Source organism: Schizosaccharomyces pombe (assembly GCF_000002945.2).
Source record: "Schizosaccharomyces pombe strain 972h- genome assembly, chromosome: III".
Lineage (NCBI taxonomy): Eukaryota > Fungi > Ascomycota > Schizosaccharomycetes > Schizosaccharomycetales > Schizosaccharomycetaceae > Schizosaccharomyces > Schizosaccharomyces pombe.
In genome coordinates, this window is record NC_003421.2 from 971,650 (window position 1) to 995,123 (window position 23,474).

General features: G+C 36.2%; 10 protein-coding genes, 7 long non-coding RNA genes and 1 other non-coding gene across 18 annotated transcripts; 9 read left to right on the forward strand and 9 right to left on the reverse strand.

Moving 5' to 3' along the window:
* Nucleotides 1–812: 812 nt before the first annotated feature.
* Nucleotides 813–2,308, reverse strand: SPOM_SPNCRNA.7132. The gene has a single exon (NR_196471.1). It is a non-coding gene; the product is annotated as a non-coding RNA (long non-coding RNA).
* SPOM_SPCC1795.12C (uncharacterized protein) lies at nt 1,128–2,242 on the forward strand. The gene has a single exon (NM_001023024.3). It carries the CDS (start codon nt 1,175–1,177, stop codon nt 1,511–1,513), a length of 339 nt encoding a protein of 112 aa, NP_588032.1. The 5' UTR covers nt 1,128–1,174; the 3' UTR covers nt 1,514–2,242.
* Nucleotides 2,309–2,349: 41 nt separating the features above from the next.
* On the reverse strand, nt 2,350–5,064 carry sum3 (translation initiation RNA helicase Sum3). Its single transcript, NM_001023025.3, has one exon. The coding sequence runs from the start codon at nt 5,020–5,022 to the stop codon at nt 3,112–3,114; it is 1,911 nt and encodes a 636-aa protein (NP_588033.1). The 5' UTR covers nt 5,023–5,064; the 3' UTR covers nt 2,350–3,111.
* SPOM_SPNCRNA.7133 lies at nt 4,813–5,146 on the forward strand. The gene has a single exon (NR_196472.1). It is a non-coding gene; the product is annotated as a non-coding RNA (long non-coding RNA).
* A 255-nt stretch (nt 5,147–5,401) lies between these two features.
* On the reverse strand, nt 5,402–5,606 carry SPOM_SPNCRNA.7134. The gene has a single exon (NR_196473.1). It is a non-coding gene; the product is annotated as a non-coding RNA (long non-coding RNA).
* Nucleotides 5,569–6,914, forward strand: svp26. Its single transcript, NM_001023026.3, has one exon. It carries the CDS (start codon nt 5,792–5,794, stop codon nt 6,473–6,475), a length of 684 nt encoding a protein of 227 aa, NP_588034.1. The 5' UTR covers nt 5,569–5,791; the 3' UTR covers nt 6,476–6,914.
* Nucleotides 6,578–9,285, reverse strand: yps1 (yapsin Yps1). Its single transcript, NM_001023027.3, has one exon. The coding sequence runs from the start codon at nt 8,527–8,529 to the stop codon at nt 6,964–6,966; it is 1,566 nt and encodes a 521-aa protein (NP_588035.1). The 5' UTR covers nt 8,530–9,285; the 3' UTR covers nt 6,578–6,963.
* Nucleotides 6,949–8,085, forward strand: SPOM_SPNCRNA.7135. The gene has a single exon (NR_196474.1). It is a non-coding gene; the product is annotated as a non-coding RNA (long non-coding RNA).
* Nucleotides 9,286–9,321: 36 nt separating the features above from the next.
* On the forward strand, nt 9,322–13,259 carry vid21 (NuA4 histone acetyltransferase complex scaffold subunit Vid21/Eaf1). Its single transcript, NM_001023028.3, has 3 exons — nt 9,322–9,479; nt 9,562–9,842; nt 9,900–13,259. The coding sequence occupies exons 1-3, from the start codon at nt 9,471–9,473 to the stop codon at nt 12,592–12,594; spliced, it is 2,985 nt and encodes a 994-aa protein (NP_588036.2). The 5' UTR covers nt 9,322–9,470; the 3' UTR covers nt 12,595–13,259.
* Nucleotides 9,497–13,505, reverse strand: sws2 (mitochondrial 37S ribosomal protein uS13m). Its single transcript, NM_001023029.3, has 2 exons — nt 13,062–13,505; nt 9,497–12,991 (listed from the first exon to the last, which is right to left on the reverse strand). Exons 1-2 carry the CDS (start codon nt 13,340–13,342, stop codon nt 12,817–12,819), a joined length of 456 nt encoding a protein of 151 aa, NP_588037.1. The 5' UTR covers nt 13,343–13,505; the 3' UTR covers nt 9,497–12,816.
* Nucleotides 13,506–14,364: 859 nt separating this feature from the next.
* map2 (P-factor pheromone Map2) lies at nt 14,365–15,035 on the reverse strand (the record flags this gene model as incomplete). The annotated part of the gene is made up of 1 exon (NM_001023030.3): nt 14,365–15,035. The coding sequence occupies one exon, from the start codon at nt 15,033–15,035 to the stop codon at nt 14,430–14,432; it is 606 nt and encodes a 201-aa protein (NP_588038.1). The 3' UTR covers nt 14,365–14,429.
* A 1,670-nt stretch (nt 15,036–16,705) lies between these two features.
* On the forward strand, nt 16,706–18,060 carry ura6 (uridylate kinase). Its single transcript, NM_001355902.2, has 2 exons — nt 16,706–16,841; nt 17,195–18,060. The coding sequence occupies exon 2, from the start codon at nt 17,198–17,200 to the stop codon at nt 17,771–17,773; it is 576 nt and encodes a 191-aa protein (NP_001342723.1). The 5' UTR covers nt 16,706–16,841; nt 17,195–17,197; the 3' UTR covers nt 17,774–18,060.
* A 205-nt stretch (nt 18,061–18,265) lies between these two features.
* On the forward strand, nt 18,266–18,902 carry SPOM_SPNCRNA.7136. Its single transcript, NR_196475.1, has one exon. It is a non-coding gene; the product is annotated as a non-coding RNA (long non-coding RNA).
* rrk1 lies at nt 18,293–19,185 on the reverse strand. Its single transcript, NR_150147.1, has one exon. It is a non-coding gene; the product is annotated as an RNase P K-RNA (long non-coding RNA).
* On the forward strand, nt 19,043–20,410 carry pre10 (proteasome core particle subunit alpha 7 Pre10). Its single transcript, NM_001023032.3, has 4 exons — nt 19,043–19,066; nt 19,106–19,203; nt 19,253–19,735; nt 19,802–20,410. The coding sequence occupies exons 1-4, from the start codon at nt 19,064–19,066 to the stop codon at nt 19,977–19,979; spliced, it is 762 nt and encodes a 253-aa protein (NP_588040.1). The 5' UTR covers nt 19,043–19,063; the 3' UTR covers nt 19,980–20,410.
* A 203-nt stretch (nt 20,411–20,613) lies between these two features.
* On the reverse strand, nt 20,614–21,017 carry SPOM_SPNCRNA.7137. Its single transcript, NR_196476.1, has one exon. It is a non-coding gene; the product is annotated as a non-coding RNA (long non-coding RNA).
* snR10 lies at nt 20,787–20,953 on the forward strand. The gene has a single exon (NR_197144.1). It is a non-coding gene; the product is annotated as a box H/ACA small nucleolar RNA snR10 (small nucleolar RNA).
* Nucleotides 21,018–21,228: 211 nt separating the features above from the next.
* Nucleotides 21,229–23,337, reverse strand: gms1 (Golgi UDP-galactose transmembrane transporter Gms1). Its single transcript, NM_001023033.3, has 2 exons — nt 23,060–23,337; nt 21,229–22,884 (listed from the first exon to the last, which is right to left on the reverse strand). The coding sequence occupies exons 1-2, from the start codon at nt 23,153–23,155 to the stop codon at nt 21,919–21,921; spliced, it is 1,062 nt and encodes a 353-aa protein (NP_588041.1). The 5' UTR covers nt 23,156–23,337; the 3' UTR covers nt 21,229–21,918.
* Nucleotides 23,338–23,474: the final 137 nt, after the last annotated feature.

Genomic DNA, 23,474 nt, shown 5'->3' on the forward strand with positions numbered 1-23,474 from the left:
AGAAATAATAAATACAATAATAATATTGATAATAATAATAATTAATACATTATTGTCAGCAAGATAAATATTAAAGATACATTTCATTTACATAATTGATAGCATTAAATTTCACATACATTGTATTCTTTGTTTATAGGAATTGTATGAAGTTGTTTAAACTGCGTTTTGCAACCTATTATTTAATATTTTTCAACCAAAGCTTGGATCGCTGACGCTCTGATTTCCCTTTAATTTATTTATATTACTTTTTTTTAAATAGAGACTTTGAATGATTTTTTTAGAAATGCAAACGGAACATATCTTACTCTAATGAATGTTGACCTTTTGTTCCTCGATTTAAGAGCTCAACTCTCAATTAAAAAGTAGCATGTAAAAAAAATTAAAAAATTAAAAAATATTATTTAACTATGTTTATAATATGGAAGTAAATAAATTTTATTAACAAGGATTTAATTTACCTTGAGGGAAAATAATCATTTGCGGAATTTCAATTGTTTTGAATAAAATAAAATATTTTTTAAAATATTTTCAAGAATTCCCAATGATCACGTTGGTGAAGACATTCCATCTAACAATTGCTTTCAGACATCATGTTTACTTTTTTTTATCACCCAAACATGAAGCATGCTACTAATGGCTATGCCTTAGTTTAATTCATTTCAAGTTTATTGCTAACGAAAAATATTTTTAAAAAAGTATTGCGGTCAGTTCACAGTAATATTGATAGACACCAAGCAATAAAATTACAACATTCTTTAGCATAAAATAATGCATTCCAAATCTAACTAAAGCAAAGAAAAGTTAAGTTTCAAAGTGATTTTGTTAAGAAGAACCAATACAGAATTACAAAGAGTCAATTAATTTCAATTAATCTTACTTTTAAAATAGCAATTGAAAGGCAAAATACCCATGAGACTTTGCTAATCCATCATTCATAATTATAGCATAAAATTCGTTCAGTATCAGAAAAACAATACCGTACACGTTATGTATCACAAATATTGTAATGTAATTTATCAAAGTTGATAAACCAATTAAGCCAAAAGTGTACACTACCATCGGTAAACGTAGATAGCGTGCCGGTATTTTGCTATGATATCCAAGATCCGATTTGCATAGAATTTATCTTTTGCACATTCTTAATCTAATTAAATTTGAATCATTTGACTTTATGTATCGTCCTACAACAACATCTTACTCTCCTGTGTATACGGGAAATCCCCTCTATGATATTTCTGCTTCGCAAAGCGATCCTCGACAACGAATCCGCAAAAATGTTCGGTTTCAAACAGAAGTAGATGAATTCCCAGACTTTGATGATAGCGACAGCGATGAGTTGCAGTTTGAAAACAGAGATCCTAGAAAGAGAATCGACCCCATAAAGCACATGCTGTTAGTTCAACGCTTAAAGCGTGTGTCTACTTCCTCTCGTCGACTTTTCATCTTTACTCTCTCAATGTTTCTAATCGCTTTCATCTTATTAATTGCTTTTGTTTCCTTCCGGGATTAAATTAACTCTTAACAATGTTTAGAGCAAGAGCTTCATTCGTTTTGTTGGTACTTTGGATCTTCGGTTGTTCCCTATGGTTTTTTTCTTTTATCGCATTCCCAGTGCGCAAGGACTTGTGAAAAATTTTCGCACCTTCAATTGTACATATTTATATCCCTTGTAAATGCGTCTCTTTTTGTTCTCGGTTAGCTTGCTTGTTTTACAAACCTGTTTCCTAACTTGTCTTTTCTACATTTGTTTTCGGTTTTTCTTTAAAAAAAAAAAAAGAGAAGGACTACTTGCTTTTCATCAATTTTTTATATTATATAAAAACATAAAGAAAAACGAAGAAAAATTGCAATTTTTTGATGAAATTGTGCTGTGATCTGTTTCCTTAATTTTTGTTCTCTTTAATCTCAACAATCTATTGAATACTAAGTTTAAGTATGGTTGTTTATTCTTTTAATCCTAGTCATGGTTACTCATTAATATTCGTTTTTCAATTAATTGAAAAGTTACTTATTTAATTGAGAACGTAAAAACATAATCATCAAGCATTTTTCTTCAACATTTACTTAAGTTACCCTTGACATTGTCCTCACTTATTAATATGTATGTCGTCAAAGCATATAGGTCCAAGTGGTTCACCATTTATTTCTAATTTTTTATTTAATTATTTCTTTTGATTGTGACTACTGCGACACAATAAATAAACAATTGTCTAGTCCAACTAGACCCTTAAATACTTTCTGTATCAGTGATCATTGTAGCTGCGTTACTTAATCTTTCGTATATATTTCTAGTATTTCTGACTGTACATATCACTAATTACATTCCTTAATTTTACTAATAACTAATTTGCCTAATAACATGTGTATAGTTTATTATTGCAATAAAATTTATTAATTTGCTCTAGCGCGCATCCTATTATTACAAATTGCAGAATCGTAAACCTTTTCCTAAAGAAATATTACCCAAGAACCACAATCCAACAAAAGAGAGACACTAACCTATTTCCAAGTTCTCTCGAAAAAAAGAAACACAGACTCGTAAAAAAAGATCCATCATTGATTTTTAAAATCATGAGCTCAAAGCCTGTAGAAATTTTCAACATATCAATAGATATATATAAAATATGTATAATATATGTCATTTTGTATGCCCGTCGTATTCGTACATCCATTTCGTCAATGCAAATGTTTCAAATATGCATATTCTATTTAAAAAGTCCCGTGAATAAATCATGCACGCATTGACTTCTGAAACTTTCGCCTCATCTTATTATGCAATAAAACACAACACCGCATACTAAATTTTGCCGGATCGTTTTTACATAACGCTTCCACAACCGCAACGATTAAAAAGCACACCCAATGAGCATCCGTCCAAGCCCAGCTTAAAAATGAAAAAAACCGGACCTAAACAAAAGACGTTTCGTGCAACTCACTCAATCACAGTTAATTAAAGCCAAATATTTCGCCCTTTCTGACATCCTCGCGCTTTGCAAATGTCAGCAAAACAATGGACACAATACTTCGGCCTCTGACTAAAGGAAATCATCAGAAGCCTGTGCATAACACAGATGCACGTAACCCAATAAAAATATTTTTTTAGGAAATTTACCACCAGGATTGAGCACTACCACTGTTGTAAGTGTTACCATGATGAGGAGTACGGCTTTCAAAGCCACCGTATCCAGAGTAGCTAGGGCCAGAGCTATAACCACTACTACTATTAGTAGGGCGACGGAAGTCGCGAGCACCATAAGCATTGCCTCCACGACCACCACGACCACTGTAACGGCCACCACGTCCATTACCACCAAAGCTGCTTTCACGAGCCATGGCGATCAAAAAGCTGGGGCACTCTTGATTGGCCTCTTGCAACAACTCAATCAATTCCTTAGCGATACCCTTGTTGTTACGGTTGAAAAACGCAACAGCTTGACCAGTGTTACCAGCACGACCGGTACGACCAATTCTATGCACATAGTCATCAATGTCAGTAGGTAAATCGTAGTTAATAACATGCGTGACATTGGGAATATCTAAACCACGACTGGCGACGGCAGTAGCGACCATAATGGAAGTACGGCCAGAGCGGAACAATTCCAAAGCGCGCTCACGCTCACGTTGGGTACGGTCACCGTGAATGCTTGTTGCGGGGAAGTTGCTATTCAACAAATAGTCGGTAAGTGTGTCAGCCATGCGTTTAGTCTCTACAAAGATCAAGGTAAGACCCTCAGGAGGTAAGGTGTGAAGAATATCAAGCAAGTAACTACGCTTTTCAGAATCTTCAACGTGTACGACCTTTTGAGTAATATTCTCCGAAGTGGAACCGACACGACCAACACTCAAGAAGACATAATCCTTTAAAAAGTCACGAGCTAAAAGTTGGATATCACGGGGGAAAGTGGCAGAAAACATGAGAGTTTGACGTTCTTCAACGCTTGTCATGTCAGCACCTTCCACAATGTGACGAATTTGAGGCTCGAAACCCATATCCAGCATACGATCAGCTTCATCCAACACCAAAAACTTAATGTTGGCCAAAGAAATACGACCACGATCGATTAAATCAACCAAACGACCAGGAGTAGCAGAAAGCAAGTCGCAACCTTGGTCAATTTGGCGGATTTGAGCACGAATATCGGCACCACCGTAAACAGCACAGGGACGCACCCAAGAACGGTAACAGAATTTACGAGATTCCTCATGAATTTGACAAACTAATTCACGAGTGGGAGCCAAAATAAGGGTGGTAGGATAGGCTTTGCGAGGACGATAACCCATACCGGCATCCTGATCAACAGGAACAGCGGCAGGTCCTTTATCGAAAGCAAGAGAAAGAATAGGGAATAAGAAACCAGCAGTCTTACCGGAACCGGTTTGGGCACAGGCCATCAAATCACGTCCGGATGTGACAATAGGAATGGAGTTCTTTTGAACTGGGGTGGGCTGAGTGTAGCCAGAGAGTTTAATGTTTTGAAGAAGATGAGAGTTCAAAGGAGGAGAAGTGAACTCATTAACAGGCTCGATATCTCCACCGGAAACTTCAACAGGGATGTCATCATACTTTTCGAAGTTAATACCAGTTGAAACTTTGGTACCATCAGCAACGGCACCAAATAATTGACGCTCCAAAAGAGTGTTACGGGCTCCGATAACGTGTTGACCATCTCTCCATTGGCCAAATCCACGGTTGTTACGATAACCACCGCCGTTGCTGTAACCACCTTCACGACCGCCACGGTAATTATTTTGGCGGCCCTCGCCACCACCATAATGACCGCCACGATTGTATTCACGGCGACCTCCATAGTTAGAGGAAAACTCACTAGGAGTTTGAGACCTAGAAGAGCCACGAGATGAGACAGACTCATCGTCGCCAACAGCTGGAGCTGCGCCAGCGCTTGGCTTATCCCTAGCAAAAGGAGGAATATACTTCCTAGGTCTGCTGATGTTTGTTTTTTGCAATTTTTCAGTCACAGAACCAACTGAATCTACTTGTTGCTGTACATTGTCGCTCATAATATTTTTTGTATTTCTGAGTTGAAGTGTTTGGTTGAGGTTAGGTTAAGTTGGCCATTAAATGCTACCAAATACACGATGGGACTGCCCTTTTTAACCCCTCAGCAAATTAGATATGTCAACGAAAACAATTTTTAACAAGGATAAAAAGTCATTTAAACAATTTAAAATTATTTTTTAGTTAATTTTGATACCAATATGTATGGGTATTAATAGTTTTTTTGAAACCTTAAGTCAGTACACGTGCTATCATCTGACTACGTTAAAGAATAAAAATTAATTGAAAGGTTTTACTATATAAATATATTTATAATCTATATAACTAAACATTTAGGCACCGTAATGTAGGTACACGATTGCCACTCACCAAAACTAAAAACCACCGTTATGCTCGTCTCTAAATAGCAGACTTAGTATACATATTAATCATTTTAATTGGAATAAGAAAATTCAACTTTCAAATTTACAATTATTAGCATACAGTTTGCTTTCTGTTTAAGGTCGTAGTGATATTCAGGAGTACCAGCCATGGTTTTGCTGTCTTCCCATACCAACCAATACTACAAAATATAGAAATTGATATTTTTATTGTGCCTTGCAACTTAAGAAATTGCTAAAACCTTTAGGCAGAAGCTTTGTAAGCGGTGCTGTGCATTAAAACCGTATTTATTCGACAAATCCGAACATATTTATCTATATTGAAGAAGTCCAAAGAAAATCACATTTGTTAAGATTATTAGATACGACATAATTAAAAGCGTTTTTCAAAATGATTGTCCTTAATGCTCTGTCGTACTTGGGTATCGTTTTGGGATTCATAGGCATGACCGTGAGTATCGCATCAGCTTTGTATTACATTTCAGAGTTTGTAGAAGAGCACTCTAGGCTCGCAAAGGCGTTTTTATGTCGGTTGGTTTATTTTATTATGGCGGTAATGGTGTTTTTGGTTATATTTGATGGTTTTCCTTTTTGGCTCTCGGCATTCTCCATTTTCAGTCATTACATTTATAAAATCAACTTTGATACCTTTCCTTTCTTCTCATTTAAGAGAATGAGATTTTTGCTAGCATGTTTCCTTATTGTCGCGAATCATATCTTATGGGTCCGCTTTTTCCAGGTGCATGAATTCCCTATTAAACCTCGTGGACTCACTTACGATTTTGTTGGTCAACGCCTTTTGACCTCTCGTGCTTCCTTTTCACAAGTTGCTTCATTTATGGGGGTATGCGTATGGTCTGTTCCTATTGGTATTTTTGTTTCCTTTACCGCTGCTGACAATACACTTCCTACCATTACAACCCCGTCTTCCTCGTCCCCTGATGCTTATTCTTCTGGATCATCTCGTCGGACGTCGAATGTACTTCGACAAGCTTATAAAAAGTTAGGTATCTTCGTCGAACGTAGTCTTACCTCTTTGGGGTTGAGTGATCGTTCAAGTGAACGTTACGTCTGAGTTGAGTTTGAGGGATGCTTGTCTTTTTAAATTAAGGATTCGTTTAACTTTACTGTAATGTCTGTACTTCTTATGTGATCATTTACTCACAACATGTTGCATCTCTTTTTTTTTTCGACTTTTATTTTGTATATAGTTTTCTTCATACTTTCTTCATCAACACTTTAACTTTTTCTCGGTCAGTTTGAGCGAACAAAATTATCCTTCTTTTACGTTTTGTCGTTGTTCTTTAGGATTGCCTATTGTTATTTTTTTCAACATGGAAATTGTATTGTCAATTTGACTTAAATTTCATCTCGGACGTGTAGAAAATGCATTTAAAGGAAATAGATGACGCCTTTTCATATTCATATGAAACGGAGTTTTTTACGTCTTGTTCATAACGATTTTATCAATAAAAATTAACATGATAGAAAGCTAAATATATCCAAGTAAACCCTAGCCACTTGTAAAATTGATAAAATACACATTTAATTAATCAGTATCGACTATATAATACCGAGTCCTAAAAATACAGCAGACATCATCATAATGACCATAGCACTTAACGGAGAAAACGAATTTCCAGCATTTGCAACCGCATTCTGAGAAATCAAAGAGATGTTGAAGGACGGAATAGCTGAAGAGGGCATACTACTACTACTTGTATAGGAATAAACGACGCTTTCCGAAATATTCACAGCAGACAACGATGTGGATGTGAAGTGACTAGTCTGAACCAATTGAGTAGATGCCACACTCGTAGGATATTGCGAACAAGTTAGAGCACCAGGAATGTGTTGATCCACGATGGCGGACAAGTTGGATGTTGCGTTATAAAAGGCTTGCCCAATGGCAATCATTTTTTGACTTTGATGATAAAATGTGTAGGCGTTTCGAAAAAATAACAAACCTAATACAATCTCACTATCCGTCGAAGGTCGAATACCTAAAAGACATATGTTTGAAACTTGCCCAATCACTAGCAACGATATCGGTACCTTGATAGTTGAATTACATCCAAATTGAAATATCAGAGCGGCTTCCAAATCAATTTCATCACAGTTTAATGCGAAATAGCCTTCGGATAAGTAGGCACCAGCATTATCCATCACACTGTAAGCCAATTCGGCAGGCAAATAAATATAAGTTTCACGAGTTTGAAAGTATGCATCAGTGATGATAGAATAATTAGAAAAGAACGTAGAGTTTAAGAACTGCACAGAGTAAATGGAAACGGCGTAATGCGTAAGCTTAGTCTGCTTCAAAGCGACAAACTGTCCCTGGTACTTTGACGTATCCACGGCTCCCAAAAGTAAACTTCCATTACCCTGATTATCCAGATACATACTAAAAGCAGGGTATGCCAATATATCCTCTTTAACTAGTTGTTCCAAAAAGGTTGGTGGTGAAAAACTTGAAATGGAATCCGAATAATCTATTGAATTAATTTCGGTACTGGCAGCTAAACCTAGCACGCCTTTGTACGGCAGCATTGAACTGGGAACATACTCCTTTAATGTGATGCCGAATTGGAAGTCCGGTAAAGCTTGATAATGACTGTAAGAAAGGGAGTCCTGAACATTAATTCCAGCAACTGTAATGTTATCGTCATAGCGGATAAAAAAAGTGCTTGGACTCGTAACAAAATGGAAGCTAGAAGATGCATTCCCAAAATAACAAGAATCACTTTCTTTTTTACAAAGAAAGTATCGCAGTTCATCCGTACTCCACTGAGTACCACTATTCACTATGCCAAGATACGCTGGATTAAACGCCATTACATTGTAGTAAGTCAACCATGTGTACGGCATGTCCAAATCTATAGCTACAGTGTACGAAATACTCGGACGACCGATCGAAAGGGTAGTAGTGTAGTAAGTGTAACTCTGCAAATCTAAAGGAAATGAAGTGATACCAGATGGAGAATAAGTATAGTCACGCTTCTCTAATTGATTTTCCTGGTTGGGAAAAGTTTTCGCAACGAAGTCCAAAGCTAAAACACCATTTCCCGTATATTGTAACGAAGAGACAAGTTTAATGAAGGAGAAAAATATTAAAATCCAAATCCTCATAATCCTTAAATAATTAGAAGAAAATATAGATGCAAGAATGTTTACATAGAGGTAAATTAAAATGACCAAGGTGATTATCAGATAAAAAGAGAAATAAAGAATAAGAATAAAGTAATATGAGAAGAAGAAATAAGAATATGCAAAACGGAACTAAAACAAAAATGCAAAGTAGAATAAAGAGCAGGTGCCGAGTTCTTTTGATGAAAGAATGTTTTAACGAAAGCAACGATGAATTGTTATTATCCCTTGTTATGTTGGGAGCAACAATTTGGCAATCTTGCTTTATAAAGAAAAGAAAATCCACAACAGAAAGTGGAAATAATCCTCAAGGGATGAGCAATAGATGCATGTAAAAACCAAATGCAACGCAAAAATCTAGAAAAACTTGATCATAAATAAGAGTCTTTCACAATTCCTAGCACGTCGTAAAATAATAAATACAAATTGAAAATAAGGGAGAAATAGATCACTTAACGATAGTTTTTTTAGAATGATATGATAGTAGGTTTGGCATGTAGCTCAACTGAATGTATTTTTGAATAATTTAAGTTGAAAGGGAAACGTTTTTAAAGCTTTGAAATATGCCGATAACCTTTATGGTAACGTCTCAACTTTTAAATAGAACAAGCGATTTCTCCGAGCAACAAAAAGACGAAAATAAAAGACAGTCTTATTGCTGTACTTGTAGTTCAAAACTGTGTCCTAGTAGAGTGCTATTTCCTTGTTTTTCTACTTCACCTAATATGGTGGTTGATTGCGGGCTCAAATCCCTTGGGGGGCCTCAACACCATCAGACTAACTTCGTTCACATTAGGTCTGAAAGTATACAGGATCCTTGAGTTCTTTATATCATCATACAATAAATATAAAAGCAAAACTGTGTCTTTTCTAGAATACGATTTGTATGCTTTTTCCAGCGTAATTCCGCTTAAATTGGGATTATGAAACAGGTACGTTTTTACGAGTCTTACGGGCCTTAAAGTGATAATTTTATTGTACTTCGATAACTAATTAATATTTTTAATTAAAAAGAAGGAGACCAAAACCAGTCAAATTGCTTTAGTCGATGGTGAAAAATTATCGATAACAGATTCTTTTGCCTCCCTTTTTACTCTAGACGAAGAAGAAGAAAACGACTCTGTAGACAATGAAGAGATTAAGTTAACAAAAGAGAAACATGAAAAGTTACTTCTTTTATTTTGGTTGCATTGCAAGTTTCCTAATGGATTAGAATGGCTTCATTCATCAAGTGATCTTTTACCAGAGCAAGTTTCTGAGTGGTTTAACTTTTATCAAAAGTATCGTTTTAAAAGGTATGTCTCATTGAGTAACTTTTTGTATTTTCCTCAAATGTACAACTAACATGCAAGGGGGCGAAATTTTAATCTTTCAGCTAGAGAATCTGTAACTCCTATCGTTGAAGAACCGATAGTTCCCGAAGAACCCGATAATTTGGAAGGAGTTTCAGAGGAGACACCTTTAAAAGAAACTTCCCTAGAACTTAGCGAGGAGGAAATTATAACGTCAAAATCTCCCATACCTTCACCTGAAACTATACATAAAAATATTGACGTAGAAGAGAAAGAAACTATTGAACCAACAACACCCGTAAAAGAAGTGGAAACCACTGCTCATGCTGAAGAGGAAAAAGGCCCTTTGACGCCAGATAGCGAGTATGCTGCTCGACAGCTTACCGAAGAACTTGCAAACAAATCCTCTCAAGAAGAAGGAGTCGATAAGCAATTAAGAGTGGTTGAAGCTACCGAAAAGGAACATGAGGAAGATGGGAATGAAGAAAATGTGACCGTTACCAAACCGGTAGAGGTTGCGACTGATCAAGTTGAGTCTAAAGAAGTGAAAAAGAAAGAGGTATCAGAGACAACGGAACCTACGGCTCCCCCTGTCACTGTTGCAGAAGTTTTGGAAATTGAAGATAAAGTCCCAAAGGTTGATGAAGTTGAAGAAGTTCATTCTCCTGAAGCCAAGGTCACTGAAAATGATGTTGAGAATGTACAATCAGGTATTGATATTGAAAAAACTATACAATTATTAAATAATCAAGAGATTCCTTCGGAACAACAAATCATTTCCGTTGACAAGGCCACTGAATCTCCTGTTCAGGAAGTAGCGGTTGATGTCAACGAGAAGCCAGTAGATGAAATTGTTGAGCCTAGTAAATTACAAATGGAAAATAAGTTACCATCGGAAAAATCCCCTACAATTGACAGAACTGGGGTTGAAGCTCCGCTTTTTGAACTTTCTGTATCTATGCCACTAACTTTAATTCCTCCTTCAAAATTTTCTGAACCGGTGAAACCAGAGCTTTCCTCAGAAGCATGGCTGCTTCGAACAGAAATGTCGCCTTTACATTTAAGGTTGAAAAATGCACATAAATATGTTCTATCAGATAACTGGTCTCATGCGTATCGCGAGGAAATTGTACGACAATCACTACATCATTTAACGGTTGCAAAAGAAAAAGGTATTTGGTCCTTTAGACAGCCCAAAAGACAAAACGAGATGCCACGATTGAAAACTCATCGGGATTATGTTTTGGATGAGATGCAATGGATGTCAATTGATTTTTCTCAAGAGCGTAAATGGAAAATTATATTGGCTCATAGAATGGCGAATTGGGTAATGGATTACCATCAAGCTAGTGATAAATGTACTGTTTGTACTCCGGCTTCGTTGTCAAAGAATAAGAAGCCGTACATGCAAGAGAATGAACATCAGAAAGACTCTCACGAGGAAACGTTTAATGAACAAATAGTGAGCCATTTTAATCTAAATGATAATAATAACAACAAAGTGCTCTCTATTCCCAGGGATTCTTTACAGTTTTATAATGCTGTTTTTTCGGATGATATATTTGTGACAACAAACTCCGAACAAATTCAGAACTGCGTTTTAAACGTTCCTATGTACGGTCCTCCTACTGAAAACAATGAATATTGTGAAGAAATATCTGAAAAGTACCCGATCACTCCTGTGTCACGTTTTGCATATGCCAAAACAAAGCTTAAATCCACCTGTGCAAAGGCTTCTAGGAAACGTTTGTTCAACCAATTGGAATTATCACCACCTGAGTCGTTTATGGAAAAGAAGGCGAGAAGCGATGAGAACCAGCTAGATGGAAATAAAATTAAGGATGATAATCAGAAGCTATCCTCAGTAGGAACCTTTAGTGTGCGGCCTCCGTATCCGCCTTCTAGTAAAGATATTCGTCCAGAAGCCCCTTGGTTGCCCGAAGAAGATGAACTCCTTTTATTACTCTTGCGACGATATTCCTTTAATTGGGAATTTGTTGCCAGTAGGTTAACACCACCAGGTTTGTACATACCGCTTGCCGAGAAGCGGACTGCGTGGGATTGTTTTGAAAGATGGATTCAAGTGGATCCCAGAGCCGCCAATGTCCAATTGACTGGCTCCCATGCAAGACTCGCTCAGCAGAAATTAGATGAATCCTTAAGACATTCGGATAAAGTTAGCCAACATCTATCCTTACGGGATGAAGGAACACCTAACCATTTGATTAAACATAATTCTTACTTCTTATTGCCAACTGTATCAAGACATTACCGACCCATTACTATATTTGAAGCTATACGAAAGATCCTTAAAAAGAGAGAGTTTGCTAAAAAACCCACTATGACCAAGAGAGCGATTGCACCATCTGCAGCTTCAACTGAAAAATTGCCGCCGGTTCCTTCCCCTCTCGAACTTTCTCGTTTGAAATCTGAGCGTGAGGCACAAATACAGCAAATACAGGCTCAGAGAAACTTTGCACAATTGCAATCACAAAACAGGGCTCTACGGCCGCAAAACGCCGCTGTTGCTGCTGGTGCACAACAACACAACCAGCAACTAGCAGCCTTTCAAGCTGTAGCTGCTTCACAAAATAGTAGTAACAATTCATCAGCGGGTGTCTCGCCTATAGCTGGTAGAATGGTCCCCAGGCTTCAGCCATACGCTGTTTCCAGTTCTTTAAAACTAACACCTGAACAAATTCATCAGTTGCAGCAAAGGAAGCAAACTGTACCTACTACTGAAAGGACACAGTAAGTATCGCCTCAATGCAATTTTTCGATTTATTGTATTTTTTTTGAGTGCTGTTGTATATTAGAAGGAAATTACGAGGCGAGAGCTTTTTCTCTCACACAATAAAAATAGAATACGTTTTCATTTTCGTATCCCGGTTGTTGGTTTTTTAACAGAATCAAGCAAATCGAGGTAATACGAAGTGTACATGATAAGTGAAGTTTGATTTCATAAACGTTATTTTAGCTAATGAATATGTTTTAATTTTTGAAAGACAGACACCATTCTCGGTAGACAAAAACTCCATGTGATGGGCCTTGTAGAAGCGGGCGACAGTGTCATATAACCTCGTCGTGGGACTTTGTTTAGCTTCTTAGCAGTCTTTGCATTCGTCCGAGTGTTCTGTCCATTAACGGGTAACCTGAAATATTCATTAGTTAAGTTGAAAAAGTTGTCGAAGACAGCTACGTTCACAAATGATCTTTTCATACCCGTTTACATGTCTCATTCCCCGATAGCATCGGATATTCACCAATCTTGAGATATCAGCATTCCGTTGACGCCGTAAGTCACCTTCAATAGTCATTCCTGATAGCAGTTGCGACAACGTTGTCAATTGAACATTTGTCAGCTCTCGAACCCTTAACGTATTGTGAAATGATAATTTTGCGCATATTTCTTCAGCCTTGGCATGTCCAATTCCATAAAAAGAAAGTAGAGCAAACCGCACAGGTTTATCGTCGTTTACAGCCACTCCAAGTATGTATACCATGATGCAAAATCTCAGATATCAACAGATGAGACAGAAACCAGCTCAATAATGAAGTGGACAATTTGGTTTTGTAATTCAGTTCTCTATCAGTAATCAGAGAGCTTAAAACCGTTCTGAATATAAGTATTAGGCTTTCTTGTAAAAGAGTGGAGTGGTGGTGTTTAGATATAATACACAGTTGGATCTCTCATATTTTTAGAAAACTAGTTAGATTGTACAGACTCCGGGCCTAGTAATAAAAGACAATTTGAGTAATCATTAAAGAGCTACTATCTAAGGTGTAATTTGATGTTTAAGAAGACCATAAATAGGGCAAGGTAAGACGAAGAAAAACAAATAAAGAAGAGATATCGTCAAAGGCCTTCCTTTTCTGTTCAAATTTTAAAATTTATGAACTCAAATGATCCCTTCGTTCAATGGTCTCAGTTTAAAATTTATTATTGAAAAATATATTCACGACATTACTGTCTCTTACAAAGTTGAATGTTCAACAGTACATGCGGAAGTACAGTAAAAAGTTTTGGAATAAAATTTTATATATTCTAACAATGCTTTGCGGATCTCAACTGTCATATATATTTCAAGTGCAGCTCCTTTACATTGCTATGCTTGTGCAGGTCCTAGGCATTTTAAATGAGCAGTAGCTTTCCGCATTTCAATTGAAACTTCAGTGCTTTCTTCTTATATGGGATATGACTAATTTTATCGCTTAACACAATTGGTAGTGTTCATTTTTATTATTACTTAAGCAATCCGCAAATCATGTGGTTTAATAGTCAGTTTTTAAATTGATGTTTTATTTAACTTTAAAAAACAAAGCAACTGAAAGAAGTATAGTACTGTAGATTTCAGTAATATTGTAACTACTATACGTTTTTTCTTTTTTTTTTTTTTTTTTTTTTTTTTTTTTTACAATATGAAGACTAAGATGAAAATTAAAAATATTATTGCGAATAGGAATACAGATCGTATGGTAAAATAATAGATCGAAAATAGCAATTAATTTAAAAAATTGCTTCACATGGCTTTGTAAAGATGTGTGGGCTAACATACTAGAAAATAAAAAAAATATGAAGATAAAATGAGTTTAGCTCTCAAATTTGGCAGTAATATTGACATCTGTAATAGTGGAATTCTCTGGGACAGTCATGATATAAAACTGAAGAAAGCGATAGTATTCTTCATCCTCTTCCTCATTCTCTTCATCTTCTTCAGTGCGCTTTTTCAAGTTGGGTCTGTCAGGATTAACAAAAGTGTTCCAACTTTGGTAAGCACGAAGGAAATCAGCATAAGTTTTTGCGGGAGCAGCTTCGAATTCGCGCTTTTTCAAGTTGGGTCTGTCAGGATTAACAAAAGTGTTCCAACTATGGTAAGCACGAAGGAAATCAGCATAACTCTTCTCTGGGGCAGCTTCAAACTCACGCTTTTTCAAATTGGGTCTGTCAGGATTAACAAAAGTGTTCCAACTTTGATAAGCACGAAGGAAATCAGCATAAGTTTTTGCGGGAGCAGCTTCGAATTCGCGCTTTTTCAAGTTGGGTCTATCAGGATTAGCAAAAGTGTTCCAACTTTGGTAAACACGAAGGAAATCAGCATATGACTTGCTAACTGAAACCACACCAGGATCGGCAACTGGAATAGGTGAGGCAGCAGCAAGTGAGAATAAAAGGGCAATGACAGCGGTGATCTTCATAATGTATGTGAAAAAAATAAAATTTCGTTGATAAGTTAGAAAAAGAAAGATAGTTTAAGCGATGAACTAGCAAATAAAAGAAGAAAATTATAATTTGTTGACTGATTCAAAAAAAGGGAGAGTTTAAAAAGGCAAAATTCCAAAAGAAAAAGGATTAAAAGATTAGAATAAGAAAGATCGAAGCAAATTTACAGAAAATTAGCTAACGGAGCAGGTTTGTTGACAAGAGGGATGTAAATTCACACCCAACGCGAGTTCTTGTAGAGTGAAGAATAAGAAATAGAAAGAGTGAATATGTAAAATAGAAGACTTGAACGAATTCTGGTTTTCTTCTGGGACAGAATGCCTGTATTTATACATCTTTGTAGTGCTCCGTTTCCCTCAATTCAAATCTGGAATTCTATGCTTTCAAACTGTTCATTGTTGACATTAACCGCCATTTTTTAATGACTTCCCCGTTTTCGTTTTATCGCTGTTTATCCTGATTGGTTGAAGATATTCGCTTATTTTTTTGTCGTCCACCCAAAATGAACTTCTATGTACAGCGACCAATCAAAAGACTTATTAATTTTAAGCGACTTTTTTCTGGTAGCGGCTATTTTTTTTATTGGTTAAAGGTTTTTTGATAATGTAAACAATAAAACTCTATCCATTGTTCTTTGTGTGTACTCAACCAATAGCATACCGCCATAGAATGAAAAAATGAACTTCAGATTGAAGGCATAGAACGCCTCTGGCTACTTGTAGCAGATATAGATACTGCAAAGCAACTAAAATAGAGCTTCAAAGGAGATGGAGCACGCAAAAAAGAGGAGAATAAACAAATACCCGTTCCCCTCCGACTAGTGGGCCAGTATTTGGTGTACTAGATATTGTGCACGGAGAAAGTACAAAGGATTGCCGTTGCTAGCATTTAATTTCCAAGGAAAGGATAGTAATATGATAGTAGGAAATTGTTTGATACCATTAGTGCTTTTTTTCCCTCGAACATGAGAATCAGGGCTTGCTAAAACCATAGTAGTGCTAGTTCCGAGAATCCCACCTTTTCATTATACCTTCAAAAAATAAGAGTACATTTCGAAAAGGTTTTAGTAAAAGGATTGGTGAAAATAACGAATAAACTGCTGCTTCTTTACAGCTTTTTTAATTCTTTTCGGCGTTAACATGCTTCCTTTCGTTCTAAAGTCATATAACCATATCATTATACTAATAAACTGTTTAATATAATTTTACTCCTTTATTATGACTTCGCGCTATACCATTGTATTTGTTAAATTGCTTTAGCGCGTTAAATGGAAAGCATTGATCGCAAAATCCAACGTTTGCAATACTTGCGGCTATAGACTGGAGATGATTTAAGAATTGGTGTAATAAAAGGATTCTGTAACTCATGGTAAACGCTTCTCTAATCTGGGATCTCGATACTCCTTAGCGACATTTTCAATATAGCAAACATGCAACAGAGATATTCATTTATAGGTTGGATGCTAGATCGAGAGGTTCTTATTCATACATTGTCTTGAATTTTTTAATTTTATGAAAGAAAAAAAAAATCTTTTTTTTCTATTCTGCTCAGGGCATGGGCCGCGGTTATTCCGCGGCCCATCCATATGTTTTGGCTCTTCCATCTTAAGTTGTTGGTTGCGTTTAGATTCGTGTTCAAAGTTGCTTACAACATACTACTGTATTATTGTACGAGTAGACTCCATATACTTCAACAGTACAAAGTCTCCTTGTATATTAATTTGTTTTAGCGCGCTTTTCTATTTTTTTACTGTTTTTCCACTCAGACCATAAATTAAATAGGTATGTAGCGTAAATGTCGAAATTTTTTTCCTCTTCCATTTTAGTGCAAACGGATGCCTTTTTGAAGACTCATGCTGAAAGAAACATGAAAAAGTTAATTCTCCAACACTTTTTTACCCGCTCAAATAGTGTTTCACCTATTTTGCAAATCCTTATTGGTATGGGTTAGTGTGTTTCTGGTTGCGTTGGTTATTGAGACAGTAATTTCATCGTTACATTCTTTAAAAGGTTTTTTTTTTTACGACTGTGACACAAACGCGTAAACATTTGAGAAGAGAAAAAAAAAGGAACTTGTGTGCTCATTTCATTCCTTATTTTATAACCAGCATTCCCAATTTACTAATGTGTTGTAGACAATGTATAACGTGATTTTTGTTTTAGGCGGTCCTGGTGCTGGAAAGGGTACACAATGCGATCGTTTGGCCGAGAAATTTGACAAATTCGTACATATTAGCGCTGGAGATTGTCTACGCGAAGAGCAAAATCGTCCTGGCAGCAAATACGGAAACCTTATTAAAGAATATATCAAAGATGGTAAAATTGTGCCCATGGAAATAACTATATCCCTTTTAGAGACTAAAATGAAGGAATGCCATGATAAAGGAATTGACAAGTTCTTGATTGACGGTTTCCCCCGTGAGATGGATCAATGCGAAGGTTTTGAAAAGTCGGTCTGCCCCGCTAAGTTTGCTCTTTATTTCCGTTGTGGTCAGGAAACCATGTTGAAGCGTCTTATTCATCGTGGTAAGACTAGTGGCCGTTCTGATGACAACATTGAGTCGATCAAGAAACGCTTTGTTACATATACTAAAGCCAGCATGCCTGTCGTCGAATATCTGAAATCACAAAATCGTCTGATAACCATCGATGCCGAGCAAGATCCCGATGCGGTTTTTGAAGATACCGTAAAGGCACTTCAACCTTACCTGTAGAGAAAGCAATGCTTTTGTAAGGCAATCATTTGAGTGCTATATTCTTATTTTCCCAACTTTCATTATATCTTTGCATCAAATATACTGTCCGATCACGGTTAATTTGTTGTATATTAATTTAAAAACCTTCTTTTTTCTTTCCGTAGCCTTGCCTTAATGATATGTCTTTATTGATACCATAATGCCAAATCACTGCTTGAACTGCTCAGTAACGAAAGTTCGCTGAAAAAAAGATACATATAGCAAAATGAGTTACTTTAACATTGAATAATAAATCAATCTCTAGAACGTTTTCATCAAAACGTTCACATAAAAAGCACGGTTTGTAGTGCACAAAATAAATACCATAGTGTATTCTACTGCAAAACGAAACCATAAAGGGAGCTAAACCCAGACATAAATGAGTAGATTTTTTCCGATAATATGTTCATGAGTTAAATTAAAACTATAACTATTTGTTCACGTTGTTTTGGTAAACAATCCCTAATTTTCTCCTACCATTGCTAACAAATAACCGTAAATTTTCATAACCAACCAGCACATTAGCAAAACAATATACTGGCATTTGCAGGACTTGATTTACCTGCAACTCAACTATTTACTCTGACTATCCAACCATTAACGATGGCATACATACCCATACAGATGAACCACACCAGACATACAGACAAGATTAGTCGGAATCGAGTTACCTGACAAACAGGTGCCACACATTGCACTAAAATAAATCTTCTCGAATGCGTTTCAAAATCAGGTACGACAAACGAGGCCATACTGATTGAATTTCTGGTACATTCGGCAGAACGTTCGTTCTTCGCTCCTCACGAGCACGCAACGAAGATGTTTCTCCGACCTTACCCCCTCAACGAGCTGTGCGCTTTTCAACGCGTTTGAATTTGAGGAAGTGCGGCGTTCGCCCGTACGTCCAGCATGGTTCTTCGGTACAGGTTATGTTTTTTGGCAACAGCAACTATTCAAATCAACTGAAAGTTTTTTAGAATTCAACAACTTCCAATACTCAAGTGTCCAAGCTAGCAAACTGTTTAATAATCGTGACCCAACATTCCTTTCATGCGCACCCTCAGCGTCACATAAATCAACACTTTACAACACCTATTCAAAGCTTCTATATGCCTTCGTCATTTAAATGTCTAACATTTCAAAAAAGTGTTTGCTAATGGTAAATTCTTGAGTTTTCTTGGAAGCACATATATAACGAGTGTGACTGTTCTACGCTCCTTGCTGACTAGTCATCAGTCTACGCATGCCAACTACCACCAACATAAGCAAATGGTAAGTTAGCAAGGAGTAGCACATCACATTAACAAACAGAGTTCAATTGGTACTGGATACGATTTAGGATTATTCTTCTCCCCGGATGGTCGTTTATTCCAAGCGGAGTACGCGTATAAAGCCGTCGAAAATGCAAGGTAAGGTGGATTGAATTTCCTTATCGATTGATTTTAACATTGTATTTAGTACTTGCATTGGAATAAAATGTGAAGATGGAGTTATTCTAGCTCTAGAAAAGGTAGTTACTAGCAAACTACTTAAGCCGCGAGTAAATAACAGAATTGGGTCGGTCGATCGACACATTGGTATTGCTACTACTGGCTTTATTCCTGATGGCCAACACATCGTAAAACGTGCAAGGGACGAAGCCACCTCATGGAGAGATAACTACGGATCTCCCATCCCTGGAACAGTTATTGCTGATCGCTTGGGGAACTACGTTCAACTTTTCACTTGCTATTCTAGCGTCCGTCCATTCGGTGTTATGTCTTTTGTTGCTACTTATGACTCAGAAGGTCCACATTTGTATATGGTTGAACCTAATGGTGTTTATTGGGGTTACAACGGTGCTGCAGCTGGTAAAGGTCGGCAAGTAGCTCGAAACGAATTAGAAAAACTGAATTTTTCCTCATTAAAAATGAAAGATGCGGTTAAAGAAGCTGCTAGAATGTACGTTTTGCTTTGTTGAGTACAATTTTTTTTCATTCTATTTGCTAATAATTCACTCTTTTTTAGATTATACGCAACTCATGACGAAGAAAACAACAAAGAGCATGAAATTGAGATGACTTGGGTTGGTGTTGAAACAAACGGTATTCATACACCCGTTCCTGATGAGCTTTTGCAAGAGGCTGAAGCATATGCTCGTCGGATTGCTGATGGCGAAGAAGAGGATATTGCTATGCAAGAGTAAATGTCATATGATTCCTATTATACTATGTTATGATTTCCCATTTTTATTCTCTCTTCATGCCTTTTTATTACCCTACTGACCTCTTCCTCTCCTTTTCTTATTTTTCCTCCAAAATTTTAGCCAAGTCTTTGTCTCTCGATTAGCTATTCCATCTTCCGTAACCGTCAATTATAAACAATTTTACGAGAACGATTATCTATAGATTCCTTTTATCGCTTTTCTTATAGAATCAATACACCCGTTTAAGGAATTAACATTTTTATCTTGTTAGAATATGGCAGATTCTACTTCCTTAAATCTTTGGAGTTATAATCTTCTTCCCAACTTTAATTCGGGTCTATCGATTTGATATTTAATGTGTATATGTATTGACCTATTTACTACATTTTCACAGTGATATTAAACAAGTAAACATTTTTAGCATTGCGTGAAATCCCTAATAACAAGTAGAGTATACTTTTGAAAGTGTATTATGATATCAGCTGTATGAGAAAGTTATTTGCAACCAATGCAATACTCATTTTAGCTTACAATTTTTTTAATGCAAAATCGTAAACACGAAATCGTTTAATAATCATACACCGAACTTACTATTGAGTGAATTAACAAAAGCAAACCTGCTGAAATACTTCACATTTCTATTAAGTACCAATCAATTTAATTTTACAACTACAATATCCATTTCCTATGCTCCCAATTAAGACAGGAACACCGGATGGCAATCACTGACTATGCATCAATGTCAATCGATAATGTAATTCAATATTAACAACTATTCCAAAACAAAAAACATTCTTAAATCTAATTTCATGTAGTGACAATTATTGAGATGATTATCATAAAAAAAGAAAACCATCTCACCCAATCGTCTCTTTTTATAAATTTAGTCTTCAGTTCAAATTATCTTTTATATTACTGCATCAAGTTTTGAATCCGCAGCACTTTTATTTTGACTGTTATAATAAGCGTTGTTCGTAGTTCCCTAGTAAGAAAATTCAGTATTTATATAGCACATGATCAAAGGCAGTCACATTCCTTAGGGTTTTTTAAACTGAAAGAACGATTTGCCGCAATAATTCGCAATTTAAAATTAAGTGACTTACAAAGGTTCGGTATTTACTAAGCAAGCTTGAAAGAATCTTTTAATAGTTTTTTATTGCAATGTTTACTTTTTTTCAATATACGGTAAATTTCTTCAATTATCTAAACCAAATAAGCATGATGAGTGGCAACGGTAAAAAACAGTTGTGCGGTTACCATACTTATTGTATTTGCCATTTGTAAACCATGAGTTGCGGCTTCTTGAGCCTTTATTATAAGGAATTGGGTTCGTTACTCACCAGACAAAATAATTAATTAATTCATTTCTTTCCCTAATATCTAATATCTATTTCTAATTGATTAAATAAATAAAGGGGCCTAGTATTCCTTAAAATGCCGGTGAGCTTGAGATTTGTAAGTTTTATTGACCGCTTCTACCCAACATTACCGCCGATTTTGAATGGGGATGAAAAATATAGAAACCAACAGATACAAGAAATTGGGTAATTCTCTCGCAATTAAACGAAAATAGTAGTAAATTAAAAGAATTAAATTGTTAGGATGCTAAATACTAGAAGAATGACAGTAGGGTTTGAAAAGCTTTGGTAGATTCACATGAATTAAATAGTTCACAGTATCAATTGAAGAACATTTGGGAATATGCTCTACACCATCTCACTGCTTTGCTAATAAGTGCCCAAAGGAAAGATAGAATATTTATAAGGATCTATGTAGAAAACGATTGACGAAAAAAAGTGGGAGCAGTTGTCTTAACAAAACATCAAGCCTGTTCTATCACGTTTGGAAACAAATGAACGAAGATGAGATCTCATTGAAGACGAAATGTAAAAGAAAATTAAAAAGAATACATTCTTTGAGAATTACAGAACATCTTAAATTAATGCTTATGATCAACGTCCTTAGCAGCAGCATCTTGGGTTGTCATTGGAATGTAAGTGCCTCTTGATGGTGATGGCTTGCTTTCAGGCTTAGTGTAGAGAAAAGTAGCAGCAATAACGAGCATAACTCCAATTAAAAATGTTAAGGAAATTTTGAAATCCATCAAATAAACACTTGCGAGAGAAGAAATAATGATGCTGATACTTGTTGAGAAATTTTTCATAATGTTATCAGCAAAAGCGACACATAAAGCTACGATAATACCTCCTCCAGCTTGTAAAAGGATTGCGAGCCAAACAATTGAATTATAACCGAAGAAAAAACCGTTTTCAGCAATATTGTGATAATCCTTCATCAAAATGGTGAAAAGACAGGGGAAGAGTGAAAAGAAGGAAAGTTGCACATTGCGAACCCACAAGGAAGGGTTGGTATCCTTCAAGACCTTTTCAAAATACACACCAGCTAGACCACTAATTAAGCACGCGACGAGTACAGCGCTAAAGCCAGTAACGGGATTCATAGGTCCTGCCGACATTTGGTCGTCTGAGTTAAGATTTTGCAACTGAACGATGGCAATGCCACCAGTCAATAAGAAAAGAGAAAACCATTTCATGGGACCGAGTCTTCGATGGAGAAGTAAGATAGAAAAGATGGCAGTAGTAAGAATCTTCAACTGATAAGTAACTTGGAAAGATGCGGCAGTAAGGTTGCCAGCAGCAACATATTGAAGATTGTTCTGGCAGGTGTAAAGGAATGCTGGAATTGCAAGTTTCCAGCTGTCCCCTCCAAATATTTGAGGAAGAAATGCGCGAAGTTTTGCTTCCTTGCCTACGTTTTTACGGAACTGATGATAGCCAACCGAAAAGCAAACAACTAGTTTAATAAGTTCGTTTAAAAGGACGGCAGTTGATGTAAAGTAACGTTTATCATCATATCCAGGCATGATTCGAGAATAGTTAAGTGTCTATTTAACCATTAGCATGTACAATAGGAAAAACAGAAATATATTTCTACATAAAAACAGCGAAGCTTTTCTAAAAAAAAGTGGGAGACATGCGTGTTTCTATAAGAAGATTGACCATATACTCCACAAACCAGAGAAATTCACAAGACTTCCTAAAAAAACCGCGACTACTTACCAAAATCAATGCACTATTTTGCACTGTTAAAAGTACCAATGCAATGTATTTCATTGGAATACCTTTCCATTTGACATCGTCGCCCTTGACAGCCATTTTCTCAATATTACTGGTATTAGACTAGACACTTGTAAAGATGTGAAGTGCTCGGACTTAATGAAATATTAATATAAGCAAAAGGTAGTTAACGAATTAAGAATTTGCAAGAAAAATTAAAAACCTCCAATACTTAATACGCTCAATCCGGTTAATAGTAAAACACGTTCGTGTTGGCTGCTGGTACGACAAGAACTAACTGCCCAAGCCTTTATAGTATCCAACTGATTTACGGAGCACGAGGTAAAATCGATAAAGGGTCATTATGAACACCAACAAATTTGGAAGATAGCCACGTTAAGCTAAGTTTTGCATTTGC